The sequence below is a fragment of the Geotrypetes seraphini genome, chromosome 13 (assembly GCF_902459505.1).
Source record: "Geotrypetes seraphini chromosome 13, aGeoSer1.1, whole genome shotgun sequence".
Taxonomy (NCBI): Eukaryota; Metazoa; Chordata; class Amphibia; order Gymnophiona; family Dermophiidae; genus Geotrypetes; species Geotrypetes seraphini.
Genome location: NC_047096.1, coordinates 12,603,627 through 12,615,845, shown reverse-complemented (window position 1 = coordinate 12,615,845; position 12,219 = coordinate 12,603,627). Strand labels below are relative to the sequence as shown.

The 12,219-nt window shown below is 42.9% G+C and overlaps 1 protein-coding gene across 2 annotated transcripts in view; it reads right to left on the bottom strand.

The window, feature by feature from the left end:
- The window catches only part of SRPK1 (SRSF protein kinase 1), an 82,855-nt gene that overhangs the window by 9,132 nt on the left and 61,504 nt on the right, over positions 1 to 12,219 (bottom strand). For both annotated transcript variants that reach the window (XM_033917541.1, XM_033917542.1), the window contains 2 exons: positions 10,227 to 10,296; positions 2,838 to 2,930 (listed from right to left, as the gene is read on the bottom strand). In XM_033917541.1, the coding sequence (XP_033773432.1) occupies positions 2,838 to 2,930; positions 10,227 to 10,296 (163 nt within the window). The remainder of the gene's footprint in view (positions 1 to 2,837; positions 2,931 to 10,226; positions 10,297 to 12,219) is intronic.

Sequence of the window (12,219 nt, the reverse complement as noted above, 5' to 3'; positions counted from 1 at the left end):
TGGCAACCATGGATCCCAGGACCTGAAGATAGTCCCTCACCAAAGGAGCTGGCTGTTCCAGAAGTGAAGAAGTCTTGGCACATAGTTTCTGTCTGCATGCTTCTGGAAAACAGATATGGCCCACAATTATGTTGAAGAGAACTCGCAGTTATTCCAAAGACTGTGTGAGTATCATATTGTTCTTTCAGTAGTTCACAATCCAGTCCAGGTCCTCCAGCACCTGGATCACCTGATCCACAGTGCGCCGACCCTCGGCAAACAAGAGAGCCCAAATCAGCCAGGCATCCAAGCAAGGGTGTACCTGTAGATTCGTTTTCCATAAGTAAGCTGCCATGACCACCATCACCTTGGTGAAAGTACAGAGAGCTGTTGCCAGCCCAAAAGGCAGAGCCAAGAACTATAATGATTTTGCAAAACATGAAACCGCAAGTATTTGCAGTGGGCCGGAATGTGCAGTAAGCTTCTGAGATCCAAAAGAGGTGAGGAACTCTCCCAGGGCCACTACTGCAATGACCAATCGTACTCTCCATGCGAAAGAATGGAATTTTGAGAGCTGCATTCATGAGCTAAAGATCCAGAAGAGGCTTCCAATCTTCAGAGCCTCTTTTTGGCATGATAAAGTATATAGAGTATCTGCCTGAGCCCACAAGGTTGGGCGGCACCAACTTTATAGCTTGAATATCCAAAAAGCATAGAATATTAGCCTGAAAATCGAGTGCTTTGTCCGTCTGATCTGCGGAAGAGTTCACAAACCAATCCATCAGAGGCCAGGCAAATTCCAGCTTGTAGCCTGACCAAATGTCCAGGACCGCTGGTCGAATAAAATGCGAACCCAGGTGGGCAGGAATGCTGAGAATCTGCCCCCTTCCTGTAGAGGGCATCCCTTGGCCTGGCATCATTGCGCCTTTTTGGCAGAGGGCGCTGAATGTGAGGCGGAGGGCCGGTATCAACTGTAGCTGACATACCACTGCCAGGAGCCCTGGGAAAATCTCTGCAACGTGGCACTCACATACGAGCGGGATTGCCTGGAGCCATGAAAATTAGATTGACCAGAACCTCTACAGGTCCTTGGTCTGCTATCAGCCAGGGTCTTAAGGCAATGGTCCACCACAGAATTCATCCCAAATAAATGCCCCTTAAAGGAAAGTCTAGCCAAAGTAGCTTTGGCTGTGGAATCACCAGCTCATTGTCTGATCCAGAGCATCCTGTGGGCAGAAATGGAGTATGCAGACACCTTTACCAAAACCCACATGTCACACAATGCGTCAGCAACATAGTCTTACCCAATCAAAAGAAGTTAGGGAGGAGGGATCCACAGTCTCACTTCTAGCATGTGCAGTCTAAAGAGAGAGGTGTGTGTGACAAAGGATGCTGCTGAAACAGCCTTTATACCTAAAGCAGCTGCATCAGTCTCCAGAGGACCACATCCATATGACAGACCTGTATATCTTTAAGCACACCATTTTCACTGGGAAGAGAGGTGCATTTAGTCACCTGCGCAACCAAAGAATCCACCCTAGCCTGACCCAGAAGCTGCTGGCACTCCTTTGCCAGAGGATACAAGAGAGGCATGACCCTTGCAATCTTAAGAGCACCTTTCTGGAGAGACATACTGCCAGGAAACGGTAGACTATGCGCACATGCCACAAAACCAGGAGAAGTAGTGGACGGAGCCAGCTGAGTGACTAAATTTTCAGCTCCTGCAAAGAAGGAAGGTGGTAGATGCATGGAAAAGTCTCCTGATAGAGGTGGTGGAGACAGACTGTCTGAATTCAACAAAGCTGGGACAGTCACATGAGATCTCTTATGGAGGAGGAGGAGATGGTGGATGGGAAGACTAGATGGGCCATCTGAACTTTATCTGCCATCATATTTCCATGTTTCAGACCCTAATACTGCTGTAAGACTAATCTTCAATCTAAGAAAATACGACTCGGTCTCAGCCTACATCAAGCAGCTACACTGGCTACCCATCTCATCACGAATAACATTCAAAATATCATGCATCATCCACCACATACTTCATGGAAACTCAGCGGCTCCACTCACCCAGCTATTCTTGATGGCATGGTCCACCTCCCGCAGAACCCTCAACAGGATACTACCGAACTTCCCATCCACAAAAAATCTTCAATACAAACATGTCTTCCAATCCATGCTTACCTTCCTAGGAGTAAAAACCTGGAAGGACATGAAACGACCAGAACGGAACCTAGCCACACCATATTCCAGAAAAAAAACTGAAAACTCATCTCTTCGAAACCTAATCTCCAGATATCCCCTCTTTTTCTTTCTAACTCCTCTACCTCCTCTCCAACCTGGCCTCCTTCCCCCCTTCCCTCTCCCTATCTCTTCATTTCCCTATAAGTTGCCTTGAGCGACACAAAAATAGATTAGATTAGATTAATACTAATATAGTAACAAGACTGGTCCGAGTTGTTTTTTTAATATAAAGTCTGTTGTTCAAGGAACACCCCCCCCCTCCACAATTCAACCCACCAACTATCTACTGATGAGGCCAGAAATACTGGCTAGCTCAGGGCTGCCCAACTCCCTATACAATGACACTCAGTTCTCAGTCTCCCCATCTTTTACTAGGAGCGAATATATTTGCTCATCAGGAATGGTACAGAAGTAAAGAAAATATCCTATGTTTATTGGTTTTAAAACTACGTTCCTGGAATTTTTTTTGTCCTTTGTCCCTCAAGAAACCAGGAACACACACATCCTTCACTGGAAGTCCATAACACACTGCAACTCTATAACATAACCCCAAAGTCAATCAAGGAGATCAAGAATTAAAGCTTTACAAAGAGAACTGGTTTAGTAGTTTTTACCTTTTTTGGTGAAAAACTCCTTAGAGTATTTTCCTGCCATAATGAGCTTGCGCGGTATTTTCCCCAGAAGTTCTATGATCAATGCAATGTGATCTGCATGTTACAAATTTCCAAAATACAAAATATAACAGTGGTATTAATATACAGTATACAGGAGAAGACCGTGTACAGGATATTAGCAGAGCAGCACATACCAAGACTAAGTTCATAAACATGCCAATGCTAGATGCTTCCAGTTCTGAAATTTTGATTAAATTCAACTCTGGTCCAAGAAGGGATTGGTGAAGAGCACTAATACGGATGCTGTGCTGGTTCTCAGCTTAGGCTGTTTTGTTTTCAGGATTACCACAACAAATCTAAATGAGATCTGTATATCATGAAGTCTACATGCTAGCTCTGGATGCCTGAGCACCCACAAAATTAAGGAAATGTCTTCACTACATACAGGGACAGGTGATCGTGAGCACTGAACTCATCATAAATCATTTTGAAAAGTTGGCTTCTATGTAATGAAGTATTTGGATATCTTGAAAACTCAATTGGCTAGGTTCATTTAGGATATAGCAGAGAACCACTGGTTTAAAATAATGAGAGAATATAATAAAACACAAGAGATGAAAAATTAGGCAAAAAGTAGATTTCTAAAGCAATGAGCATTTTGCCTTGCAAAGTCTGGCAACTCTCTAGAACTATGACTCTACAGTCAAAGGACTAGAAGTTCTGAATGTAATCAGTTTTCAGTATGCAATAGGATCAGCAACATAAGACAATTATTCCTACACCAATTTCAGCTCTATTCTGCCCCTATATCATCTGCACATAACATTCTGCATAAGAGGGTCTTACAAATTATCTCTCCATATTCATCCTACAGCGATCAGCAATTTAAAAAAACAAAACAAACCAGTAGTTGCTGGAGGTTCTTTTTCTTTTTTAAATACCCGATATCAATGCTGAATAAAATATATTTTTTCCCAGCATTATTACACACAACTTAGGGATATTAGTTTGGTTTGTGACACCATGAACGATCTCTCTGAAGAACCAGAAGAGAAAATTTGCCTTTCTGGATAACTCAGAGGGAGACATTTTGGCCCGGATTCTGTATGGTACGCTAGATCTCAGAAGCCGACAGGCGTCCTATAGAGAATCAGGCCTAAGGCTGCCGAAATTAAACCCGATTCTTTAACTGACGTTGGAATGAGGCGGGGATGCACCGGGGAGGGGCCCAAGGCCTGATTGGCCCACGCACCTAAGGACCCTCCCATGAACAGGGCCTTAGGCATCTGGGCCAACTGAAATCTTCGGTAGGCCCTATGGAATCTATGATGGGGGTTCCAGCATGAGGGATTGAGCACCCTTCTGCCGGTTTCATTCAGGGGTGGGGGTTTCCGGGAGGTGGGATTGGGCATCCCTCCTGCCGCATTCGTTCGGGGGGTGTTCTGGGCAAGAGGTATTAGGCATCCCTCCTGCCACGTTTATTCGGTGGGGGAGGGGGGACTGGCAACTGCAGCCGCTAAACTTATCGTATCAGGGAGATCCCTTGCCGCAATAAGCTTAGCGGCCGCTTCTACTTACATTATAGGCCAGCATTTTGCACACGTCTCCTGCTGGCCGAGGGAGATGCGTACGGCCGCCTAGGCTCGCCTAAGGCTACTTCCAGGGCAAACCACGCCCATGCCTAGCCTTAAGGGAGCTTAGGTGGGCATGAGGGCCATCCTAGGTTCTCGCAGGCACCGCCAATGTAGATGGCCTGTCTCAGGAGCTTTTTTTAAAAAAAACGTGCATCCCAATTGGCTGGTTATATAGCGGTAGGATGCCTACTGCTGCCTGCAATTGGGACACCATTTACAGAATCCAGGCCTTTATGTCTACTCCCTATTTCTCATCAACTCAACTCTAAAGACAAGCTTTCTTTATGCCCACTCAATAAGGAAAAAGGATTCTTTAATAAACACTCACCACCACTGCTCATCTCTCATTGAAGCATGGTTTAAGACAGAGTGAAAACAACATCTCTTGAGTTTTTTGTCCTTTAGGTTGGCAGACCTAAGTGCTGGGGGGATGCTTTCTTCTATTCTAATGCTTTTTGGACCTACACCCTGGCTTTGCAAAATGCCCATTCAGATATCTATGTTCACTGCCTATCCTCTTGACTTTATTCTTTTTTTATATTTCTTTTATTATTTGCCTCCCAACTCTGCATCCATTGATGAGCCTTGTGCTTCTTGCGCACCTCTGCCTCCTGTTCACCACTTGTTGAAAGGTTAAAGTCAATCTAGCAAATCAAATATTAGTATAGTAGTACAAAACAGCTATGAAAAGAGACCCCTGAACTCTTTTACATAAAAATTGTTTTTGTTTTTTTCAAATTCTTTATTCATTTTTCCATCTTACATCAAGTACATATTATATCATTTAAAACTTGTACATATCACTTGAATTTCTTTCTATTATCATCTTAAATACATAAATTTATTCCCTCCCCACCACCCTTCCCACAAATATTTTAAACAAAAATATCATAAATATTATATTTTTATCTTTTGATTAAACCTATAATAGAGCTTTATACCATCCCCCTCCCCCATGTATAAATTTACTTTCAATGGAAAATGGTGTCTAATCATTGCAATAATTTGTCAATGGACCCCAAATCAATTTAAAATTATTATAATTCTCTTTTTGTATGGCAATTGTTCTTTCCATTTTGTAAATGTGGCACAGCGAATTCTACCAGAAGGTTTAGTTAAGTCTACTGTAATTTTTCCAATTACTGGTGATATGTTGTAAGGCAACTCCTGTCTGTTTTAAATTCTTTATTCATTTTTGCTCATTACAACAAGTGTAGCAGATAAACTCATATGAACTTATAAATACACACTTGATTTATTCTCATATAACACTTCTGTCATAATCAATAAGTTTATTATTGCTTGATGAAATTTGACTTTTTGTTCTTATTGACATGTCGAACAGAATTGTATCATATGATAATGCTACATGGTTTTCAAATTGATTTCCAAAAGGCCATGATACAGGGACAATAGAATATTAAATGATTTAAAGTCCCTGCTTCCAGATTACAATGCCAGCATCTATTAGACTTAGAGCTATCTAACTTTTGTAATCTAACTGGGGTCCAAAAAGCACAGTTACTTACCGTAACAGGTGTTATCCAGGGACAGCAGGCAGATATTCTCTACATGTGGGTGACGTCATCCATGGAGCCCCGACGCGGACAGCTTTTCAAGCAAACTTGATTGACGATTTCAAGTTTGCTTGTGCTGCACCATGCATGTGTGCGCCTTCCCGCTCCACTAGAGGGCGCATCCCCTCCTCGTGGTCTTCAGTTCAAATAGCTAGCAAAGAAGTCAACCCCGGGGAGGTGGGAGGGTTGCGAGAATATCTGCCTGCTGTCCCTGGATAACACCTGTTACGGTAAGTAACTGTGCTTTATCCCAGGACAAGCAGGCAGCATATTCTCTACATGAGGGTGATCTCCAAGCTAACCAAAAAAGGGACGGAGGGAAGTTGGCAATTTAGGAAAACAGATTACACAAAACCGATTGGCCAAACCGGCCGTCGCTCCTGGACAAAGTATCCAGACAGTAGTGAAAGGTGAAGGTATGAACCGAAGAGCAAGTGGCAGCCTTGCAGATCTCCTCAATTGGCATGGACCTGAGGAAAGCGACAGAAGCCGCCATCGCTCGGACCCGACCATGCAGCGAGAGACCAGCCTGAGCGTAGCAGAAGGAAATACAAGCAGCCAACCAGTTGGACAAGGTGCGCTTGGAAACAGGACGTCCCAACCGATTAGGATCAAAAGACAAGAACAATTGAGGAACCTTCCGATGAGACTGGCTGCGTTGGAGATAGAACGCCAACGCCCTCTTACAGTCAAGAGTATGAAGCGCCACCTCACCAGGTTGAGAATGGGGTTTAGGAAAAAACACCGGAAGAACAATAGACTGATTAAGGTGAAAATCTGACACCACCTTAGGCAAGAACTTGGGATGAGTGCGCAAGACCTTGTCATGATGAAAAACAGTGAAGAAAGGTGGGTCCGCAACCAAAGCTTGCAGCTCACTAACCCTGCGAGCAGACGCGAGGGCAAGCAGGAAGATCACCTTCCAAGTAAGGAACTTCAGATGAGGGCTCAAAGGGGCTCATGGGCTCAAATGGGGGGTTTCATCAATCAAGCGAGAACCACATTGAGATCCCAAACCACAGGGGGAGGCTTGAGAGGAGGATGGACATTCAAGAGACCCCTCATGAAACGAGAAACCAAGGGGTGGACAGAAAGCGACTTCCCATCAAGCTGCCGATGGAAGGCAGCAATCGCACTAAGATGTACACGAACAGAATTGGTCTTGAGGCCAGACCGAGACAAATGAAGCAAATAATCCAAAACCGAAGATAAAGAAGCAGACAAAGGTTCCACCTGATTCAAAGCACACCACGTGGCGAATCTAGTCCACTTCTGGGCATAACACTGCCTAGTAGAAGCTTTCCAAGAAGCTTCCAAAACATCCCTCACCGATTGGGACAACTCAAGGGAAGGAGTCAGGTGGAAAGGAACCAAGCCGTCAGATGTAGAGACTGCAGATTGGGATGCAACAGCGAACCCCAACTCTGAGACAGCAGAGAAGGAAACACAGGCAGAAGCAGAGGATCCCTGACACTGAGTTGAAGAAGCAGGGAAAACCACCGCTACCGAGGCCACCGAGGAGTGATCAGAATCATGGAGGCGCGGGCAGACTTGAGATGGACAAGCGTCCTCAGAATCAACGGGAAGGGAGGAAACGCATACAGGAACCTGCCCGTCCAATCCAAAAGGAACGCATCGGCCTCGAGACGATCCGGGGAGAACACCCTAGAGCAGAAAAGAGGCAACTTGTGATTGAGGAGCGAGGCGAAGAGATCTATCTGCGGAGTCCCCCACCAAAGAAACACCTGACGCAGAGTCTGGGAATGGAGAGACCATTCGTGCGGCTGCAGAAGGCGGCTTAACTTGTCCACCAGGCAGTTGTGTTCGTTCTGGATGTAAACCGCACGAAGAAAGATGTTGTGGTGGAACGCCCAATTCCAAAGGCGAAGAGCCTCCTTGCAGAGAGACAGGGAACCCGTACCCCCCTGCTTGTTGACGTAATACATCGCTACCTGGTTGTCTGTGCGTACCAGGACCACCCGATCCCGAAGCAAATGGCGGAAGGCCACCATGGCATTGTAAATGGCCCGAAGCTCCAACAAGTTGATGTGACAACGACGGTCCACACTCGACCAAAGGCCCTGCGTACGCAGATCGTCGAGATGTGCCCCCCAAGCATACGCCAAGGAGTCCGTCGTCAGGACCTTGTGAAGCTGAGGAGCGAGAAAGAGCAACCCTCTGGAAAAATTAGAAGAGCTGGTCCACCAACGGAGCGAGCGTTTCAAGGAAGGAGTCACCGCAATGCGATGAGAAATGGGATCCCGATCCTGCCGCCACTGAGAGGCCAGAGTCCACTGAGGGACCCTTAGATGCAGCCTCGAATGGTGCGACATGCACGCTGGAGGCCATGTGTCCCAAAAGGACCATCATCTGCTTGGCCGAGACCGAAGTCCGCAGGGAAACCTGCTGGCTCAGCCTGCTTAGGGGGGGGGGGGGGCAGGAATGACCGGAGGTGAACCGTGTCCAGCATGGCCCCGATAAATTGGAGGGACTGAGAGGGGCACAACTGAGACTTTGAGAAGTTCACCTCGAACCCCAGACTCTGAAGGAAGGTAATAGTCTGACAGGTCGCTGAAATAACCTCCTTTTTCATCAAGGCCTTGATTAACCAGTCGTCGAGGTACGGAAAGACCTGAAGGCCAATCGACCGCAGAGCCGCCGCCACCACCACGAGGCACTTCGTGAAGACTCGTGGGAGGAAGCAAGCCCGAACGGGAGGACCCCGTACTGCAGGAAAGCGCTGGTACCTGTGGCTTATCTGTCAGTACCGACGGTGCCTTGGACAGGGTGACCTTGACAAGGATGCACACCTCGAAGACAAGGCAAGCTGCAATGGGGGGGGGGGGGAGCATTGCCGCTTGGCCTTCGAGGGACTCTATGCTTCAATGACCTGCGACACCCATTGGGAAGCTGGTGGCTTCTTAGCTGGCTTACCTGATGGTGCAAGATCTCCCGATACCGATGTCGATGCTTGAGTCTTCGACATCAATGGTTGCGAGGTCTTTTCAATGTCCATAGTACTGAATAATTGGTTCTTACCATCTCACTTGTAAAGAGACAACTGAGGAATTGGAGGATAGCCCAGAGAGATGGAAGGCAGAGCAAAATAATGCTAATGAGGCTCTCTACAAGAATTCTCACAAGAAGGGATTGACTACCCACAGGTTCAGGAATAGTGTGTCTGTTGCACTAGAATATTAAGCAACTCCTTAGAGCTGCAAAAAAAAAAAAATCCAAACAAACCAGTCTTCAAGATTAGGAATGCCTGCTAATTATGTAGACATTAATATTTCAGAACTTGGAATTTCTAAATAAAATTAAGCATCAATATTTAGCCTGTTCAATTACTAGCTAGCTTTACATTTAAAATAGTACAATAAACCAGGTTCTAACCAAGATGCATGCCTGATTCAGTGTAGAAGTGTTTGAAAGCAAAACAATTTTACCCTATTAAGAACTTTTGATAGCATTTCAATTACTATCAAACCTGACATGATCTTGACCTAAAATGTTAAGAGATTGTTTACATTACTGCTACACAAGCTTGATTTTACTTAGAAAAAATACTACAATAATAAATTATTATAATGATTAATGTTAATTTATTATTCTTTTTCCTTATATGATAATTGACAGAATGGGGGATGGGTGGGTTATGATAATTTAATATATATGTGCATAATTTAATTGATTAATATACATAGGAATTATATTATTCATGTATAGATATGAGATGGGGTGGGATATAAATCTTTTAGGTATATATTGTTATGGAATTATCAAGTGATAATGTAATATGTTGTGTTCATATTTTAATGTACACTTGATGTATATGTTAAAATGAATAAAGATTTGGAAAAAAAAAAAAAAGAAAAAATACTACATTCTGGTTATGGAACATTTCTGAGCCTAACATCCCCTAATCTGAATCTAAACCAGAATCCAAATATGAATACCTAGAAATGTTACTAACTTATTGAAGAAATCCAATTTCCCAAACCTTCTAGTAAGATTAAAATTAGAAATTTCTGACCATAGCAGAGATAAACTGTGAACAAAAACATTACAGTGCCACTTAAACTGCAAGCTTTGGAACAAGGACATGTGTCAGAATATTTAACACCATATCCAATGCTGCACACAGAGTTATCTCTAACATAAGCTAAAATCACACTCACCTTCATCGCGGGAATAATCCTCCCCCGAGTGTGGTTCAAAAAGGTAGTCTCCTGTTGCCAATTCAAAGGCCTGTAAAGCATTAGAGGAATTAGCATGCTTACCCAGTTACACTTGGCTCTACAACATAGCAGTTATTTACCTGTAACAGGTGTTATCCAAGGACAGCAGGCAGATATAATACAATTTTTATACCGTCAATACCTTCATGAAGTTCACAGTGGTTTACATAAGTAATTATGGTAAAACCAAATTAAAAACTAGTGTTTACAATATTTAGGAATTAGTAAAATTCATGAAATAGATAGTCTTTCAGTCTTTTTTGAAACATTTATAATTAGATTGCTGGTTAATATTAGTTTTATTTATTTTAATTTTCTATACCGTTCTCCCAGGAAAGCGCAGAATGGTTTATATAATTTATTCAGGTACTCGAGCATTTTTCCCTCTCTGTCTCAGTGGGCTCACAAACTATCTAATGTACCTGGGGCAATGGGGGGATTAAGTGACTTGCCCAGGGTTACAAGGATCAGCGTAGGTTTGAACCCACAACTTCAGAGTGCTGAGGCTGTAGCTTTAACCACTGCGCCACACTCTCCCACAGTTTTGCTGCTTGATATGCCTATGTGGAGTAAAAGTTCTATTGTATCTAATGTTCCTAATGACTGGATACCGAAAAGTATCATTGTTTTAGGTTCAAAGATGGATTAGAAAATTTAACGAGATGTGCCATATAATCAGGAGTGTCTCCAAACCGTGTTTTAAATAAAATAAAATTTATAAAGTATTCTCCCTTCTATAGGTAGTCAGAGTAATTCACATAAATAAGGTGTAATCTTATCACTTTTTTTTTCAATCTAAGATTAATCTAATGGCTGTATTCTGTAGTGTTTGGAGTTTTTAAATTATAAATTTAAGGCAATCTAAAAAGATGACACTTCAGTAGCCCAGCTGAGACAAAACTACAGATTATACTAATAGGTGGAATTGATAATTATCTAAGTACTTTCTAATCCAAGTTTCCAGAAAAGACCTTTTTATTAACAAGTTGACCTGAGGTAAAAGTGAAAGGCTGTGATCAAAATGAACTCCTAATATTCTTATTACTTTAGTCAGTGGATAATCCATCTTATTTATGGTTAATATTTTAGTTTCACAATTCATATTAGGATGATTTAATAAACATAATTTAGTTTTATCCTTATTCAATTTTATTTATTTAAAATTATTTATAACCCACCTATTCACAAATCTAAGCGGAGAACAAAAAAACCCCAAATATACAAAACAATATATACAATTACAAAACACCAAATTGTAAACAGCATAAAAGAGAACTACCATTGCTCAAGCTGTCACAGGGCTCACACCAAAGAAGCGCTCAAACAGCACAGTTTTCATTTCTTTTCTAAATTGCCACAGCATGTTAGATTAGCGTAAAGACAGAGGTAAGGCGTTCCACAGCACCAGGCCCTGCACAGAAAGCACGGACTCTCAGCTGCTAATGACGGAACTTTTAAACTCAAACTGTCTGAAGACCTTAGCTCACGCAAGCGGCAATGCCACTTCAGGAGAGCGGGAACACTCGACAGACAATTATACTGAAGCGCCTTAAGCATCACACAGAATTTCGAAGCATGAACAATAAGGCATGCAGCAGCATTTTGGATCTGCTTATCTTTGCAAACTTGGATTTTCAGCTTTGACAAATTAAATCAGGGAAAAAAGAATGACTGCAGATGGTGGATGGTGAAATGCCTGTTTGCTTGTCAACTATGCAGCCGCATTTTGAGTTAATTTGCACTCAAAAACAAGCACATTCATCGCAATGATTAGCAATTCTTTTCGTTTTAAAATTTTTATTCATTTTTCATACTACAACAAGTGTAACATAGAAATTTAAACGATCTCATAAAATATACACTTGATTTTCTTTCATGTACCACTGTAAATACAATATATCATTCTAAATTCATGTACAATAATAACTGAAAA